The 18,600-nt window shown below is 40.6% G+C and overlaps 1 protein-coding gene across 1 annotated transcript in view; it reads left to right on the top strand.

Moving 5' to 3' along the window:
- trpc7b (transient receptor potential cation channel, subfamily C, member 7b) overlaps nucleotides 1-18,600 on the top strand; it is a 210,705-nt gene that overhangs the window by 112,350 nt on the left and 79,755 nt on the right. Inside the window, exon 7 of the mRNA XM_061930380.2 lies at nucleotides 2,603-2,867. Coding sequence (XP_061786364.2) covers nucleotides 2,603-2,867 — 265 coding nt within the window. The remainder of the gene's footprint in view (nucleotides 1-2,602; nucleotides 2,868-18,600) is intronic.

The following is an 18,600-nucleotide window of genomic DNA, read 5'->3' as shown; positions in this document are numbered from 1 at the left end:
TGCTAAGACACTGTAAGAGGTTACAGGTCGAGGGCGTCTCTCCTCAATTATGTCCTAATTTAATTATGTCTCTGTTTGATTCTTTGCTTCTTGTCTTGTTTAATAGATGTCATCAGTGTTTGAACCTGACAGCTAGAGTTTGACCAAAGAACCACCATTACGTGTTATGTAGACCAGTGTTTTTCAACCTTTTTTGAGCCAAGGCACAATTTTTGCGTTGACAAAAATCCGGAGGTACACCACCAGCAGACATCATTAAAAAAGAAACTCAATTGACAGTAAAAAGTCGTTGTTGCAATTGTTGGATATGACTTTAAAGCATAAACAAGCATGCATCACTATAGCTCTTGTCTCAAAGTAGGTGTACTGTCACCACCTGTCACATCACCCCCTGACTTATTTGGACTGTTTTGCTGTTTTCCTGTGTGTAGTGTTTTAGTTCTTGTCTTGCGCTCCTATTTTGGTGGCTTTTTCTCTTTTTTTTTATATTTTCCTGTAGCAGTTTCATGTCTTCCTTTGAGCGATATTCCCCGCATCTACTTTGTTTTAGCAATCAAGAATATTTCAGTTGTTTTCATCCTTCTTCATGGGAACATTGTAGATTGTCATGTCATGTCCGGGTGTACATTGTGGACGCCGTCTTTGCTCCGCAGTAAGTCTTTGCTGTCGTCCAGCATTCTGTTTTTGTTTACTTTGTAGCCAGTTCAGTTGAAGTTTCGTTCTGCATAGCCTTCCTTAACCTTCAATGCCTTTTCTTAAAGGCACTCACCTTTTGTTTAATTTTGGTATAAGCATTAGACACCTTTTTACCTCATACTTGCCAACCTTGAGACCTCCGATTTCGGGAGGTGTGTGTGTGGGGGGGGGGCGGGGGTGTGGTTGGGGGCGTGGTTAAGAGGAGAGGAGTATATTTACAGCTAGAATTCACCAAGTCAAGTATTTCATATATATATATATATATATATATATATATATATATATATATATATATATATATATATATATATATATATATATGTATAAGAAATACTTGACTTACAGTGAATTATATATATATATATATAAAGAGAAATACTTGAATTTCAGTGTTCATTTATTTACACATATACACACACATAACACTCATCTACTCATTGTTGAGTTAAGGGTTGAATTGTCCATCCTTGTTCTATTCTCTGAACACCCTCTCTGATGATGCATTCTGCTTCGTCTCCTTATTGTGTGCCCAGTTGTGCACTGCACTCTCTAAAAGCCGTAGATGTTATTGTCACATATGCATGTACATTAGATGGCAGTATTGTCCTGTTTAAGAGTGTCACAACATTGCTGTTTACAACAGACGAACTGCTTTACGGTAGATGAAAACGTGACTGCTGTTTTTGTGTGTTGTTGCCGCGCTGGGAGGACGTTAATGAAAATGCCTAACAATAAACCCACATAAGAAACCAATAACTCGCCCTCATGATTGGGCAGGAACGCTGTTTATATTGTGGGAAAGCGGACGTGAAAATAGGCTGTCGACGCGTCACTCAGGTCCGCCTGAATTTCGGGAGATTTTCGGGAGAAAATTTGTCCCGGGAGGTTTTCGGGAGAGGCGCTGAATTTCGGGAGTCTCCCGGAAAATCCGGGAGGGTTGGCAAGTATGTTTTACCTGCACGCAGCCTCCCGCTGTTTGCAACATCTACAAAGCAATTAGCTACCGGCCGCCACCTACTGGTATGGAAGAGTATTACACGGTTACTCTGCCGAGCTCAACAACAACACATCATTTGCAGACTATAATTGCTGGTTTGCAAAAAAATTTTTTTAACCCAAATAGGTGAAATTACATAATCTCCCACGGCACACCAGACCGTATCTCACGGCACACTGGTGTGCCGCGGCACAGTGGTTGAAAAACACTGATGTAGACAACAAGGAATGGCACTTTAAATGTCATTTAATGAATGAATTATGTAATGAATTCATTGGAACATGAATTAGATTAAAGTACTGTCATACACATTTCTGACCAACTCCAGGCCATTATAATTAATATGTCCGGAAAATTACTAATGTTTTTAGTCCAAAAAGGTCCAGAGCGTGACAATAATTGACCATATTTACTTCAAGTGTGATCCAAGTCAGCTGAGGTCGCTGAGAGAACATCAGTGCTGCCATCTAGTGGCCAGACTGTGTCACAACAGCAAACAGATGATGATTTATGACCCATCCCACCTCATTGTCAGTGATCATCACCTTAAAATGCCTTCCCAGGCCCTAAATAACCATTACCAGAAGTGGTCTTTTCTTTCTTGTGTTTGTTTTTCTTTGCTTTTTTATCTCCAGACCATTATTCTTTCCTCCCTCATGTCTCAGCTCTTAATTCTCCCCAGACTCGGAATCTTTTTATCCCCCGTCTTCGCTTCCCACTGACCTCCCATCCATCGCCTGTCAGTTGCTCTTCTAACTTTTCTTCTTTGCATCTTTATCCATCCTCTCGCATTAAGATTCTTCACATTCAGTATTTTTGACAAACAAACTAACAATGTGACTTTCATTGAAAGACCTGTTGACACTGAAGTTCCTCATTCAAATAAAACCGTTTTCTTTCCTCTGCCAGCCAGGAACAAGTGGCGCCCGTCCGACCCCCAGATCATCTCCGAGGGTCTGTACGCCATCGCGGTGGTCCTGAGCTTCTCGCGCATCGCCTACATCCTCCCGGCCAATGAGAGCTTCGGTCCCCTGCAGATCTCGCTGGGACGCACAGTCAAAGACATCTTCAAGTTCATGGTCATCTTCATCATGGTGTTTGTGGCCTTCATGATCGGCATGTTCAACCTGTACTCCTACTACCTGGGAGCCAAGTACAATCCTGCCTTCACCACGTGAGTAACACCATTCAAATGCATGTGTTTATGATCAAATATCCTCCATCCTTCCATTCATCCATTTTCTACTGCTTGTCCCTCTATAGCGGATCATACAATTTTGTCAATAGATATATGTGTCTCTTTAATAGCATTTGATCAATCAATGGGTTCTACTTTGACACTATTTCCACATTCACCCAATCACACACTGATGGCGGGAACTGCCAGGCAAGGCCCTAACCACGACCCATCAGGAGCAAGGGTTAAAGTAAAGTCAAAGTACCAATGATTGTCACACACACACTAGGTGGGGTGAAATTTGTCCAATTCCAACCCTTGAACTGAGTGCCAAGCAGTGAAGTAAAGGGTCCCATTTTTATAGTCTTTGGTACGACTCGGCCGGGGTTTGAACTCACAACCTACCGATCTCAGGGCGGACACTCTAACCACTAGGCCACTGAGTAGGTGTGAAGTGTCTTGCTCAAGGACACAACGGACTTGATGAGGTTGGTAGAAGGTGGGGATTGCCCACTCTCCCAACCCCGCCACGCCGCCCCCCAATCAATGTTTATTTGTAGAGCCTTTCAAAGGGCTGCACAAACCACAATGACATTTTCTGATCTGAACTCACACCCGGGGATGGAAAAACTCAGAAAGTCCAAAATTGGGAAAAAGAAAAGTATTTGGAAAGGGGCCACAGATGTAAGGACACCCCCCTTTTGGGTGACTGGCTGCGATGGATGCCGAGTGGGTACAGTTATTGAATTATCCTTGAGAGTGTAGGAGGGTAGTCCATTGGGGGCGTTGCTGCTGATGGCGCGGAGGGTGTCCATGAACTGGCCACATACGTGGCCAACAAGGATGCAGGCCACACGTGCCCTAACGGATGCATTCAAGTCAGGCGAGCAGGCAGTTGGGCTGGAGGTTGAGCTGGAGCTGACTGCAGAGCTGGAGGCTGAGCTGTAACTGACTGCAGAGCTGGAGCTGACTGCAGAGCTGGAGGCTGAGCTGTAACTGACTGCAGAGCTGGAGCTGACTGCAGAGCTGGAGGCTGAGCTGTAACTGACTGCAGAGCTGGAGGCTGAGCTGTAACTGACAGCAGAGCTTTAGGCTGAGCTGTAAATGACTGCAGAGCTGGAGGCTGAGCTGTAACTGACAGCAGAGCTTTAGGCTGAGCTGTAAATGACTGCAGAGCTGGAGGCTGACTGCAGAGCTGGAGGCTGAGCTGCAACTGACTGCAGAGCTGGAGGCTGACTGCAGAGCTAGAGGCCATGCTGAAGCTGACTGCAGGGTTGGAGGCGATGTCGTGGGAAGACCCGCTACAGAAGCTGGAGGCGGCGTCGGAAGACCCACTGGAGGAGAAAATGGTGGCGTCGGCGGAAGACCCAGTTGAGAGGATGGTGGCGTCTGCAGGCCCACATGAGTAACTGAGCTTGGGCAGCAGGCGGCTGGGATGGACGTGGTATATATTATATATATATCTGTTGTCCTCTGTGTTTTTAAAATTTTGATTTCTATTTACTGTTTTAATTGGTTTTACCCTTTGAAATTGTTTTTAATCATATTTATTTATATTGTTTTTAATTGTGTTTAATATTGTTGTGCAGCACTTTGGAAACATTTTGTTGTTTAAATGTGCTATATAAATAAAGTGGATTGGATATATATATATATATATATATATATATATATATATATATATATATATATATATGTATATATGTATATATATATATGTATATATGTATGTATATATATGTATATATGTATGTATGTATATATATGTATGTATATATATATGTATATATATGTATATATGTATGTATATATATGTATATACATATGTATATATATATATATATGTATGTATATATATATATATATATGTGTATATATATATATTTGTATATATGCATATATTTATATATGCACATGTGAATATATATGTATATACAGTATGTATGTGAATATATATGTATATATTTATAAAAATATATATATGTATATATATATACTTATGTATATGTATATATGCATGTTTTAATGTATACATATATATGTATGTATATATGTATATATACATGTATATATGTATACATATATATGTATATATACATGTGTGTGTATATATATATATGAATATATATATATGAATATATAATTGTATATATGCATATATTTATATATGTCTATGTGAATATATATGTATATATTTATAAATATATATGTATATATATACTTGTGTAAGTATATATATGTATATGTATATATACATGCATATATGTATACATATATATGTATATATAAATATATATATATATATATATATATATATATATATATATATATATATGAATAGAAGGTGTAGGTTTGGACCCACAGCGTGAGGACTCCACTTTAGTGTGCCTGTGCTGTGCATATAGAGCAAGTCCAAGTGCTGAGCTGCAGCACAGATATCTTGGAGGCTGTTGTGAAGTTCTGCTTGGCTGCTCACACGAAGCCAAAGATCCAGACCGGGAGATGGACAGCCAGACAGCAGCTTTAATGGAGAGGAAGGTCGACAGATGGCTGGAAAATATTTCAGTGTTAAAAATGATCATTTTCCTATGAGCGTGCTCATTAATCATATGCAATTGAGCTCATGCTGCTGGCTGAGGACAGTTACAGAGTCTACAGATGGGACTGTAACATCATCATCAAACCTCAGTGTGCTGCAATTTGCACACAAAGAGAGTAGGATCCAGCTTTCCTTATCGTCGTGCTCTTTTTAGATCAGCTTCAAGGCTCTGTTTAAAAATCTCAGATAACCTTGGCAAACTTGGGAGAAATTCATCAAATCAGCTTCGATCTCCACAAGAAAGCATCCACAAAGTTTCCCTTTTTTCGGAATTAGCTTCCCTGATGTTCCCCATCTCTGTTTTGAAGACTGTCATGAGTTTAATAGAAAACAGGTTGCTTGTAACACAACGACCACTAGGGGTCAGTGTGGCTTTTGGTGTCAGCCTGGAGGCATCAAGGGCTGACCTTCAGTACAAGAGCAAGCATACATAATGTTAGAGTAAATATAATAATGCTTGGTTTGGATTCACACTGTCAGGAAAGTGTTCATGTTGCATTATTCTCATCCATTATATTATTTTAGTAGTTGTTTGTGTTGGTGTGGAACTGCGCTGTACTCAGCAGCCTGGTGCCTTATGTGGACACACGTTTTGGAACACATTTCTCAATTAATTATTATCATTATATTTAATCAATTATTTATGAACCCTAATATTATTTGTAAAATCACTTGTACATTTTGGGTTCAACCACCTGATAACAACACGTGACCTAATAGCTTTAGAGCACACTTGTCAAACTCAAGGTCCAGATCTGACCCGCCACATCATTTTATCTGGCCCGCAAACACCTGGAAATTATACGAGTCAATAAAGTACTTCATATTTTCTCACTAAATGTAATGGATTTGTTTCATTTTGACAGAAAAAATATATGTACCGTATTTTCCGAGCCATAGGGTGCACCCGATCAGAAGGCGCACTGCAGATGAATGGTCTATTTTCGATCTTTTTTCGTATATAAGGCGCACCGGATTATAGGGCACATTAAAGGAGTCATATTATTATTGGACTGGACTCTCACACTATTGTGTTAGATCCACTATGGACTGGACTCTCACGCTATTATGTAAGATCCACTATGGACTGGACTCTCACGCTATTATGTTAGATCCACTATGGACTGGACTCTCACACTATTATGTTAGATCCACTAAGGACTGGACTATCACTATTTTGTTAGATCCACTATGGACTGGACTCTCACGCTATTATGTAAGATCCACTATGGACTGGACTCTCACGCTATTATGTAAGATCCACTATGGACTGGACTCTCACGCTATTATGTTAGATCCACTATGGACTGGACTCTCACGCTATTATGTAAGATCCACTATGGACTGGACTCTCACACTATTATGTAAGATCCACTATGGACTGGACTCTCACGCTATTATGTTAGATCCACTATGGACTGGACTCTCACACTATAATGTTAGATCCACTATGGACTGGACTCTCACGCTATTATGTTAGATCCACTATGGACTGGACTCTCACACTATTATGTTAGATCCACTAAGGACTGGACTATCACTATTATGTTAGATTCACTATGGACTGGACTCTCACTATTATGTTAGATCCACTATGGACTGGACTCTCACACTATTATGTTAGATCCACTATGGACTGGACTCTCACACTATTAACTAGATCCACTATGGACTGGACTCTCACACTATTATGTTAGATCCACTATGGACTGGACTCTCACACTATTATGTTCGATCCACTATGGACTGGACTCTCACACTATTATGTTAGATCCACTATGGACTGGACTCTCACTATTATGTTAGATCCACTATGGACTGGACTCTCACACTATTATGTTAGATCCACTATGGACTGGACTCTCACACTATTATGTTAGATCCACTATGGACTGGACTCTCACACTATTATGTTAGATCCACTATGGACTGGACTCTCACTATTATGTTAGATCCACTATGGACTGGACTCTCACACTATTATGTTAGATCCACTATGGACTGGACTCTCACACTATTATGTTAGATCCACTATGGACTGGACTCTCACTATTATGTTAGATCCACTATGGACTGGACTCTCACTATTATGTTAGATCCACTATGGACTGGACTCTCACTATTATGTTAGATCCACTATATTGCAACAAATATTACAGTATATTATCATACTTCCCAAACATGTTTTTGTTTAAATAAAATACTTACATTTACAGCAAAGTACTCATCAAATTAATAAAAATGACAATACATTATACGGTGTTCTTTACAGCATATTACTGTAAATTGAAAAAAAAACTACTACTGTTTTTTTTTGCGTTAAAATTCTGTTGACTGAGCTGCCAGTTTTGTTGTTGTTGTTGTACATTGTGGTGTCCGCCTTTGTAGTCCGTGGAGACACCGTAGTCGATAAGCTTCTTCTTTTTCTCTATCTTCTTGTTATAAGACATTCATCCTGCATAAGTCCGAAAATGTGGACGCTTCCACCATTGTAGCAACGCTGTAGTCGATAAGCTTCTTCTAAAGTAGTGTAAACTCGCCATGAAAGCGCTAAAACATACCGGTGTAGTGAGTTTACATTATTCACCCAAGGAACTTTAGTTATTAGAGGGTTCCTGTCGGACGGTTTTTCACGGGACACATTTCCGGGCTTCTTGTTGTTTCCGGATGAGGAGATGCTGCTCCGTTATTGATTGAAGTAAAGTCTGAATGTCATTAAAACAGTTAGCTCCATCTTTTGACACTTCTTCCACTGCCGTCCTTGCACGCTACACCGCTACAACAAAGATGACGGGGAGAAGACGCTGTCGAAGGTGAGCCACGTAAATAAGGCCGCCCACAAAACGGTGCAACCTGAAGAGCGGTTGAAGATGGTCCGTAAAACATCATCTATGCAACATTTTGACCAAAGAACCACCATTACATGTTATGTAGAGTAAAGTAGGTGTACTGTCACCACCTGTCACATCACACCCTGACTTATTTGGACTTTTTTGCTGTTTTCCTGTGTTTAGTGTTTTAGTTCTTGTCTTGCGCTCCTATTTTGGTGGCTTTTTCTCTCTTTTTGGTATTTTCCTGTAGCAGTTTCATGTCTTCCTTTGAGCGATATTTACCGCATCAGCTTTGTTTTAGCAATCAAGAATATTTTAGTTGTTTTTATCCTTCTTTTTGTGGACATTGTCGATTGTCATGTTACGTTTGGATGTACATTGTCTTTGCTCCACAGTAAGTCTTTGCTGTCGTCCAGCATTCTGTTTTTGTTTACTTTGCAGCCAGTTCAGTTTTAGTTTTGTTCTGCATAGCCTTCAATGCCTTTTCTTAGGGGCACTCACCTTTTGTTTATTTTTGGCGTAAGCATTAGATACCTTTTTACCTGCACACTGCCTCCCGCTGTTCCCGACATCTACAAAGCAATTAGCTACCGGCTGCCACCTACTGACATGGAAGAGTATTACACGGTTACTCTGCCGAGCTCTAGACAGCACCGACACTCAACAACAACACATCATTTGCAGACTATAATTACCGGTTTGCAAAAAAACATTTTTACTCAAATAGGTGAAATTAGATAATCTCCCACGGCACACCAGACTGTACAGTGGTTGAAAAACACTGATGTAGACCACAAGGAATTATTCTACATTTAGAAAAAAAATAACAATAATATGACTCCTTTAATGCGCCTTATAATCCGTAGCGCCTTTGTGGAGGTCTTGCTTCTCCGGGTTCTTCGGACCACCAAGGACGGACATAACAGGCTTGACGGTTTTGTGATTTGGTTTATTTTGCAATAAACTTATCGCTCTGCTTTTCAGCAATCGCCCCCAAAAAAAAAAAAAAAAAACCCATTTTACGGGAAGATTTTGTAAAACGTAAAGCTTTTACTGTAAAATGGACAGTCTACTTAAAACAATGTATATAATTAATCATGAAATCCAGAGGCAAATGCATACATTATTCAATAGATTAATTTTTTTAATAATAGATTTTATTTGTAAAAAAAAAAGTGCTACAACGTATTAAAAAATAAAATAAAATAAAAATAAAAAATAATTAAAAAAAATAAAAAATAAAAACTCGAACAGCCAAATAGCTAGAACTAGTATGCATATAACTAAAAAAAAAAGGCTTTCTTAAAAAAGAGAAGGGTTTTTAAGCCTTTTTTAAAAGCATCCACAGTCTGTGGTACCCTCAGGGGGTCAGGGAGAGCGTTCCTCAGACTGGGAACGGCGGAGCAGCCCATTGTTTGTAGCTTTGTCCTCGGAGGTTGGAGGAGGTTACCCTGTCCGGAGTGGAGGTGTCGTGTGGAGGATTTGGGGGTGAGTAGTTCTTTGAGGTAGGGGGGGCATTTCCATGGAAGCACTGGTGGGTTAGTAGGGAGACTTTGTATTCAATCCTGAGTGGAACTGTTACATTCACTGTTACATGTGGCCCTCTGATAGCAGCCATAACTGCCATGTGGCCCTCGATGAAAACCACTTTGACACCCCTGACCTGGAGTGAAGAGCTCCTCCATCCGGTCTCATATAAGTAAACTCTCACCTCACAAATGTTCTCCTGGTTTAATGGACACTCCAGCATGGTGTAAAAAGTCTTAATAAAAGCACCAAAGCCGTTATAGCTCCAGAGAGGAGATCAACTCCATATTGTTCGGCTTCCTGTAGGTGTAATGACTCCATGTCCAGTACTTCCAGAAATACCAATTACCCCTCCCTTCACCGGGGTGTGTGTTCTCGCACGGACTGAAGCTGTCTTCCAAGGCGCGTGTGTTTGATGCTCTCAGGCTGCAACAAGGAGGAGGGCGGCAGGTGGAAGTGGTAATGATACCCCAGGAGGAGCTATTTGGTGTGGGAGATTTAGGGTGGGGAGGGGAGATGGACGAGGGTGGTATTAGAGTGGAGCGTCCACACACCAATCACCTCTAACATGTGGCTGAAAAGGAAAGGCTACAAAATCCAGATAATTAGGGTTTTTTCCTGGCTCAAGTTGAGGCAGACTGTAAAGAACATTGTAAATAATATAAATAAAAATATGTTGTGGGGGGGCGTGGCCTGCGGACCTGCAGCAAAGCGGGGTGTGCCAGTACCGGTTTCGAGATTAGCGACAGGTGCGTAGATGGCATACCTGGGATGGCTTATCTAATCACCGGTCACTCTGTTAAAGAGCAGCAGCCGGGAAGGAGAGGGGTTCTTGATGGTGGAGAGAAAACCCGAGGGCGAGACGGACAGAAATGACTGAAAACGAACACAAAAAACATTTATTGCAAAATAAATCATTGTTCAGAAAGATGAACGAGGCGGTCATGTCCGTAATTGGTGGTCTGAAGAACCCGGAAGAGCAAGTCTTCCACATTTGTATATAAAATAAGTCAAGCAGATATTTAAGTATTTATTTTTATTTAGTCAAATGTTTGGAAAATATAATATACTGTAATATTTGTTGCAATAATGGATACTATTAAAGTTGAAAAGGTATGCAATTTCAAGCAGTACATATATTTTTTTCTGTCAAAATGAAACAAGTCCATTACATTTAGTGAGGAAAATATGAAGTACTTTATTTCCAGGTGTTTGCAGGCCAGGTAAAATGATGTGGCGGGCCAGATCTGGCCCCCCCGGGCCTTGAGTGAGTCCAGTCCATAGTGGATCTAACATAATAGTGTGAGAGTCCAGTCCTTAGTGGATCTAACATAATAGTGAGAGTCCAGTCCATAGTGGATCTAACATAATATTGTGAGAGTCCAGTCCATAGTGGATCTAACATAATATTGTGAGAGTCCAGTCCATAGTGGATCTAACATAATAGTGAGAGTTCAGTCCATAATGGATCTAACATAATAGTGTGAGAGTCCAGTCCATAGTGGATCTAACATAATATTGTGAGAGTCCAGTCCATAGTGGATCTAACATAATAGTGAGAGTTCAGTCCATAGTGGATCTAACATAATAGTGTGAGAGTCCAGTCCATAGTGGATCTAACATTATAGTGTGAGAGTCCAGTCCATAGTGGATCTAACATAATAGTGTGAGAGTCCAGTCCATAGTGGATCTAACATAATAGTGTGAGAGTCCAGTCCATAGTGGATCTAACATAATAGTGTGAGAGTCCAGTCCATAGTGGATCTAACATAATAGTGTGAGAGTCCAGTACATAGTGGATCTAACATAATAGTGGGAGAGTCCAGTCCTTAGTGGATCTAACATAATAGTGTGAGAGTCCAGTCCATAGTGGATCGAACATAATATTGTGAGAGTCCAGTCCATAATTGATCTAACATAAAATTGTGAGAGTCCAGTCCATAGTGGATCTAACATAATATTGTGAGAGTCCAGTCCATAGTGGATCTAACATAATAGTGTGAGAGTCCAGTCCATAGTGGATCTAACATAATAGTGTGAGAGTCCAGTCCATAGTGGATCGAACATTATAGTGTGAGAGTCCAGTCCATAGTGGATCTAACATAATAGTGTGAGAGTCCAGTCCATAGTGGATCTAACATAATAGTGTGAGAGTCCAGTCCATAGTGGATCTAACATAATAGTGTGAGAGTCCAGTCCATAGTGGATCTAACATAATAGTGTGAGAGTCCAGTACATAGTGGATCTAACATAAAATTGTGAGAGTCCAGTCCATAGTGGATCTAACATAATATTGTGAGAGTCCAGTCCATAGTGGATCTAACATAATAGTGTGAGAGTCCAGTCCATAGTGGATCTAACATAATAGTGTGAGAGTCCAGTCCATAGTGGATCGAACATTATAGTGTGAGAGTCCAGTCCATAGTGGATCTAACATAATAGTGTGAGAGTCCAGTCCATAGTGGATCTAACATAATAGTGTGAGAGTCCAGTCCATAGTGGATCTAACATAATAGTGTGAGAGTCCAGTCCATAGTGGATCTAACATAATAGTGTGAGAGTCCAGTACATAGTGGATCTAACATAATAGTGGGAGAGTCCAGTCCTTAGTGGATCTAACATAATAGTGTGAGAGTCCAGTCCATAGTGGATCGAACATAATATTGTGAGAGTCCAGTCCATAATTGATCTAACATAAAATTGTGAGAGTCCAGTCCATAGTGGATCTAACATAATATTGTGAGAGTCCAGTCCATAGTGGATCTAACATAATAGTGTGAGAGTCCAGTCCATAGTGGATCTAACATAATAGTGTGAGAGTCCAGTCCATAGTGGATCGAACATAATATTGTGAGAGTCCAGTCCATAGTGGATCTAACATAATAGTGAGAGTCCAGTCCATAGTGGATCTAACATAATATTGTGAGAGTCCAGTCCATAGTGGATCTAACATAATAGTGAGAGTCCAGTCCATAGTGGATCTAACATAATAGTGTGAGAGTCCAGTCCATAGTGGATCTAACATAATAGTGTGAGAGTCCAGTCCATAGTGGATCTAACATAATAGAGTGAGAGTCCAGTCCAATAATAATATGACTCCTTTAATGCGCCCTATAATCCGGTGCGCCTTATATACGAAAAAAGATCGAAAATAGACCATTCATCGGCAGTGCGCCTTATGATCGGGTGCGCCCTATGGTCCGGAAAATACGGTACGTATATAGTTTTCTGTCAAAATGTAAACAATCCATTACATTTAGTGAGAAAATATGTGGCGAGAATGATGGGCTCCTAGCTTGTGTGGTGGGGCCACTTTTTGGCAGTAGATGCAACCGGCCTCACAACCGCAGATCACGTGTATACCCACACCAGCCCAGGACCTCCACATACAACAGGTGCATCTCCATGATCTTCTGAAACCAGTTCGCATAACCCAACCAGTTCGCATAATCCAAGATTTTTTCTGCACAAACTGTGGGAAACCGTCTTTATACGCACACAAAAACAGCACAATCGGGGAGATTTGTAACTTCACCTACTCAGTAGCCTTGTGGTTAGAGTGTCCGACCTGAGATCGGTAGGTCGTGAGTTCAAACCCCCGAGTCATACCGAAGACTATAAAAATGGGACCCATTACCGCCCTGCTTGGCACTCAGCATCAAGTGTTGGAATTGGGGGTTAAAATCACCAAAAATTATTCCCGGGCGTGGCCACCGCTACGGCTCACTGCTCCCCTCACCTCCCAGAGGGTGAATAAGGCGATGGGTCAAATGCAGAGGACAAATTTCACCACACCGAGTGTGTGTGTGACAATCATTGGTACTTTAACTTGAACTTAACTTGAACTTAAAATTTTAGTTGACCCTGTACCAGTCAATCTGTACCGTCATGAAACTCTACCTGATCCTTTGCAAACTTCTAATCAATTCTTCAATCAATCCATCTATTCTAATTAGTCAGAAAAGGTTGGAAAGGGAAGCTAACACTACTAGCTGTGTTCACTTACCAGAGACAAAATGTTCACAGCACAGTCTGGAGTGTTCTATAAGAGTCCAGTCATCCCTCCGTATGGCAGAAATCCGCTTGTTACGGCGGTCAACGTTATGCACCAAGTAGCGGGATTCGATCTGTTTCTTCTTCGGTGGTTGCTTCAGGTCTTTCCGGTGCACTGCTGGCGATATAGCGCCTCTATAGTGGCGCAACGCTGCAACTGCAGTTAATTTTGAACACAGGAAAAACCCTGTCACAGCATTAGGTATACAACTGCATTCAAAGGGATGTAATATGAACAATAATAATGATACAACAAAAATATTAAACTACCGTATTTTTCGGACTATAAGTCACAGTTTTTTTCATAGTTTGGCGATTTATATATGTTTTTTTCCTTCTTTATTATGCATTTTCGGCAGGTGCGACTTATACTCCGGTGCGACTTATACTCCAAAAAATACGGTAATTGCTAAACTGATGGCTCTCTGACAAATAATCAAGAGGATTGTTTGTGCAGCTTTGGTATCAAATCTCATCGGTGTGTGCAGGACACCTCGTGTGCTCAATTAACGTGTTCCCATATGTGCAAATACCATGTTGGGGTTTTTCTTTGTTATGAATCATTTTATGCAGGTGTTCAAACAAATATGGACGGCCAGTGTAATCCCGCGCACACATGCACGCTCTTATCAGGATTCACATTTGGACAGTGGACCGTTCGTGTGTCCATGTTCTAGGTCAGGGATGTCAAACTGGTTTTCATCGAGGGCCACATGGCAGTTCTGGCTGTGAATAATGTACAAACCCCGTTTACATATGAGTTGGGAAATTGTGTTAGATGTAAATATAAACGGAATACAATGATTTGCAAATCTTTTTCAACCCATATTCAATTGAATGCACTACAAAGACAACATATTTGATGTTCAAACTCATAAACTTTTTTATTTATTTAGAATTTCATGGCTGCAACACGTGCCAAAGTAGTTGGGAAAGGGCATGTTCACCACTGTGTTACATCACCTTTTCTTTTAACAACACTCAATAAACGATTGGGAACTGAGGAAACTAATTGTTGAAGCTTTGAAAGTGGAATTCTTTCCCATTCTTGTTTTATGTAGAGCTTCAGTCGTTCAACAGTCCGGGGGTTTCCGCTGTCGTATTTTACGCTTCATAATGCGCCACACATTTTCGACGGGAGACAGGTCTGGACTGCAGGCGGGCCAGGAAGGAACCCGCACTCTTTTTTTACGAAGCCACGCTGTTGTAACACGTGCTGAATGTGGCTTGGCATTGTCTTGCTGAAATAAGCAGGGGCGTCCATGAAAAAGACGGCAGCATAACATAATAGTGTGAGAGTCCAGTCCATAGTGGATCTAACATAATAGTGTGAGAATCCAGTCCATAGTGGATCTAACATAATAGTGTGAGAGTCCAGTCCATAGTGGATCTAGCATAATAGTGTGAGAGTCCAGTCCATAGTGGATCTAACATAATAGTGAGAGTCCAGTCCATAGTGGATCTAACATAATAGTGTGAGAGTCCAGTTCATAGTGGATCTAACATAATATTGTGAGTCCAGTCCATAGTGGATCTAACATAATAGTGTGAGAGTCCAGTCCATAGTGGATCTAACATAATTGTGTGAGAGTCCAGTCCATAGTGGATCTAACATAATAGTGAGCGTCCAGTCCATAGTGGATCTAACATAATAGTGACAGTCCAGTCCATAGTGGATCTAACATAATAGTGTGAGAGTCCAGTCCATAGTGGATCTAACATAATAGTGTGAGAGTCCAGTCCATAGTGGATCTAACATAATAGTGAGAGTCCAGTTCATAGTGGATCTAACATAATATTGTGAGTCCAGTCCATAGTGGATCTAACATAATAGTGTGAGAGTCCAGTCCATAGTGGATCTAACATAATAGTGTGAGAGTCCAGTCCATAGTGGATCTAACATAATAGTGTGAGAGTCCAGTCCATAGTGGATCTAACATAATAGTGTGAGAGTCCAGTCCATAGTGGATCTAACATAATAGTGTGAGAGTCCAGTCCATAGTGGATCTAACATAATATTGTGAGAGTCCAGTCCATAGTGGATCTAACATAATAGTGTGAGAGTCCAGTCCATAGTGGATCTAACATAATAGTGTGAGAGTCCAGTCCATAGTGGATCTAACATAACAGTGTGAGAGTCCAGTCCATAGTGGATCTAACATAATAGTGAGCGTCCAGTCCATAGTGGATCTAACATAATAGTGTGAGAGTCTAGTCCATAGTGGATCTAACATAACAGTGTAGGAGTCCAGTCCATAGTGGATCTAACATAATAGTTTGAGAGTCCAGTCCATAGTGGATCTAACATAATAGTGTAAGAATCCAGTCCATAGTGGATCTAACATAATAGTGTGAGAGTCCAGTCCATAGTGGATCTAACATAATAGTGAGAGTCCAGTCCATAGTGGATCTAACATAACAGTGTGAGAGTCCAGTTCATAGTGGATCTAACATAATAATGTGAGTCCAGTCCATAGTGGATCTAACATAATAGTGTCAGAGTCCAGTCCATAGTGGATCTAACATAATAGTGTGAGAGTCCAGTCCATAGTGGATCTAACATAATAGTGAGCGTCCAGTCCATAGTGGATCTAACACAATAGTGTGAGAGTCCAGTCCATAGTGGATCTAACATAACAGTGTGAGATTCCAGTCCATAGTGGATTTAACTTAATAGTGTGAGAGTTCAGTCCATAGTAGATCTAACATAATAGTGTGAGAGTCCAGTCCATAGTGGATCTAACATAATAGTGTGAGAGTCCAGTCCATAGTGGATCTAACATAATAGTGAGAGTCCAGTCCATAGTGGATCTAACATAATAGTGTGAGAGTCCAGTCCATAGTGGATCTAACATAATAGTGTGAGAGTCCAGTCCATAGTGGATCTAACATAATAGTGTGAGAGTCCAGTCCATAGTGGATCTAACATAATAGTGAGAGTCCAGTCCATAGTGGATCTAACATAATAGTGTGAGAGTCCAGTCCATAGTGGATCTAACATAATAGTGAGAGTCCAGTCCATAGTGGATCTAACATAATAGTGAGAGTCCAGTCCATAGTGGATCTAACATAATAGTGTGAGAGTCCAGTCCATAGTGGATCTAACATAATAGTGTGAGAGTCCAGTCCATTGTGGATCTAACATAATAGTGAGAGAGTCCAGTCCATAGTGGATCTAACATAATAGTGTGAGAGTCCAGTCCATAGTGGATCTAACATAATATTGTGAGAGTCCAGTCCATAGTGGATCTAACATAATAGTGTGAGAGTCCAGTCCATAGTGGATCTAATATAATAGTGAGAGTCCAGTCCATAGTGGATCTAACATAATAGTGAGAGTCCAGTCCATAGTGGATCTAACATTATAGTGTGAGAGTCCAGTCCATAGTGGATCTAACATAATAGTGAGAGTCCAGTCCATAGTGGATCTAACATAACAGTGTGAGAGTCCAGTTCATAGTGGATCTAACATAATAATGTGAGTCCAGTCCATAGTGGATCTAACATAATAGTGTCAGAGTCCAGTCCATAGTGGATCTAATATAATAGTGTGAGAGTTCAGTCCATAGTGGATCTAACATAATATTGTGAGAGTCCAGTCCATAGTGGATCTAACATAATAGTGTGAGAGTCCAGTCCATAGTGGATCTAACATAATATTGTGAGAGTCCAGTCCATAGTGGATCTAACATAATAGTGTGAGAGTCCAGTCCATAGTGGATCTAATATAATAGTGAGAGTCCAGTCCATAGTGGATCTAACATAATAGTGAGAGTCCAGTCCATAGTGGATCTAACATTATAGTGTGAGAGTCCAGTCCATAGTGGATCTAACATAATAGTGAGAGTCCAGTCCATAGTGGATCTAACATAACAGTGTGAGAGTCCAGTTCATAGTGGATCTAACATAATAATGTGAGTCCAGTCCATAGTGGATCTAACATAATAGTGTCAGAGTCCAGTCCATAGTGGATCTAACATAATAGTGTGAGAGTCCAGTCCATAGTGGATCTAACATAATAGTGTGAGAGTCCAGTCCATAGTGGATCTAACATAATAGTGAGAGTCCAGTCCATAGTGGATCTAACATAATAGTGTGAGAGTCCAGTCCATAGCGGATCTAACATAATAGTGTGAGAGTCCAGTCCATAGTGGATCTAACATAATAGTGTGAGAGTCCAGTCCATAGTGGATCTAACATAATAGTGAGAGTCCAGTCCATAGTGGATCTAACATAATAGTGTGAGAGTCCAGTCCATAGTGGATCTAACATAATAGTGAGAGTCCAGTCCATAGTGGATCTAACATAATAGTGAGAGTCCAGTCCATAGTGGATCTAACATAATAGTGTGAGAGTCCAGTCCATAGTGGATCTAACATAATAGTGTGAGAGTCCAGTCCATAGTGGATCTAACATAATAGTGAGAGAGTCCAGTCCATAGTGGATCTAACATAATAGTGTGAGAGTCCAGTCCATAGTGGATCCAACATAATATTGTGAGAGTCCAGTCCATAGTGGATCTAACATAATAGTGTGAGAGTCCAGTCCATAGTGGATCTAATATAATAGTGAGAGTCCAGTCCATAGTGGATCTAACATAATAGTGAGAGTCCAGTCCATAGTGGATCTAACATTATAGTGTGAGAGTCCAGTCCAATAATAATATGACTCTTTTAATGCGCCCTATAATCCAGTGCGCCTTCTGTACGAAAAAAGATCA

This window comes from Nerophis lumbriciformis, linkage group LG36, assembly GCF_033978685.3.
Source record: "Nerophis lumbriciformis linkage group LG36, RoL_Nlum_v2.1, whole genome shotgun sequence".
Taxonomy (NCBI): Eukaryota; Metazoa; Chordata; class Actinopteri; order Syngnathiformes; family Syngnathidae; genus Nerophis; species Nerophis lumbriciformis.
The sequence above is the reverse complement of the archived record's forward strand: the minus strand, read 5'-3'. Positions and strand labels throughout refer to the sequence as shown.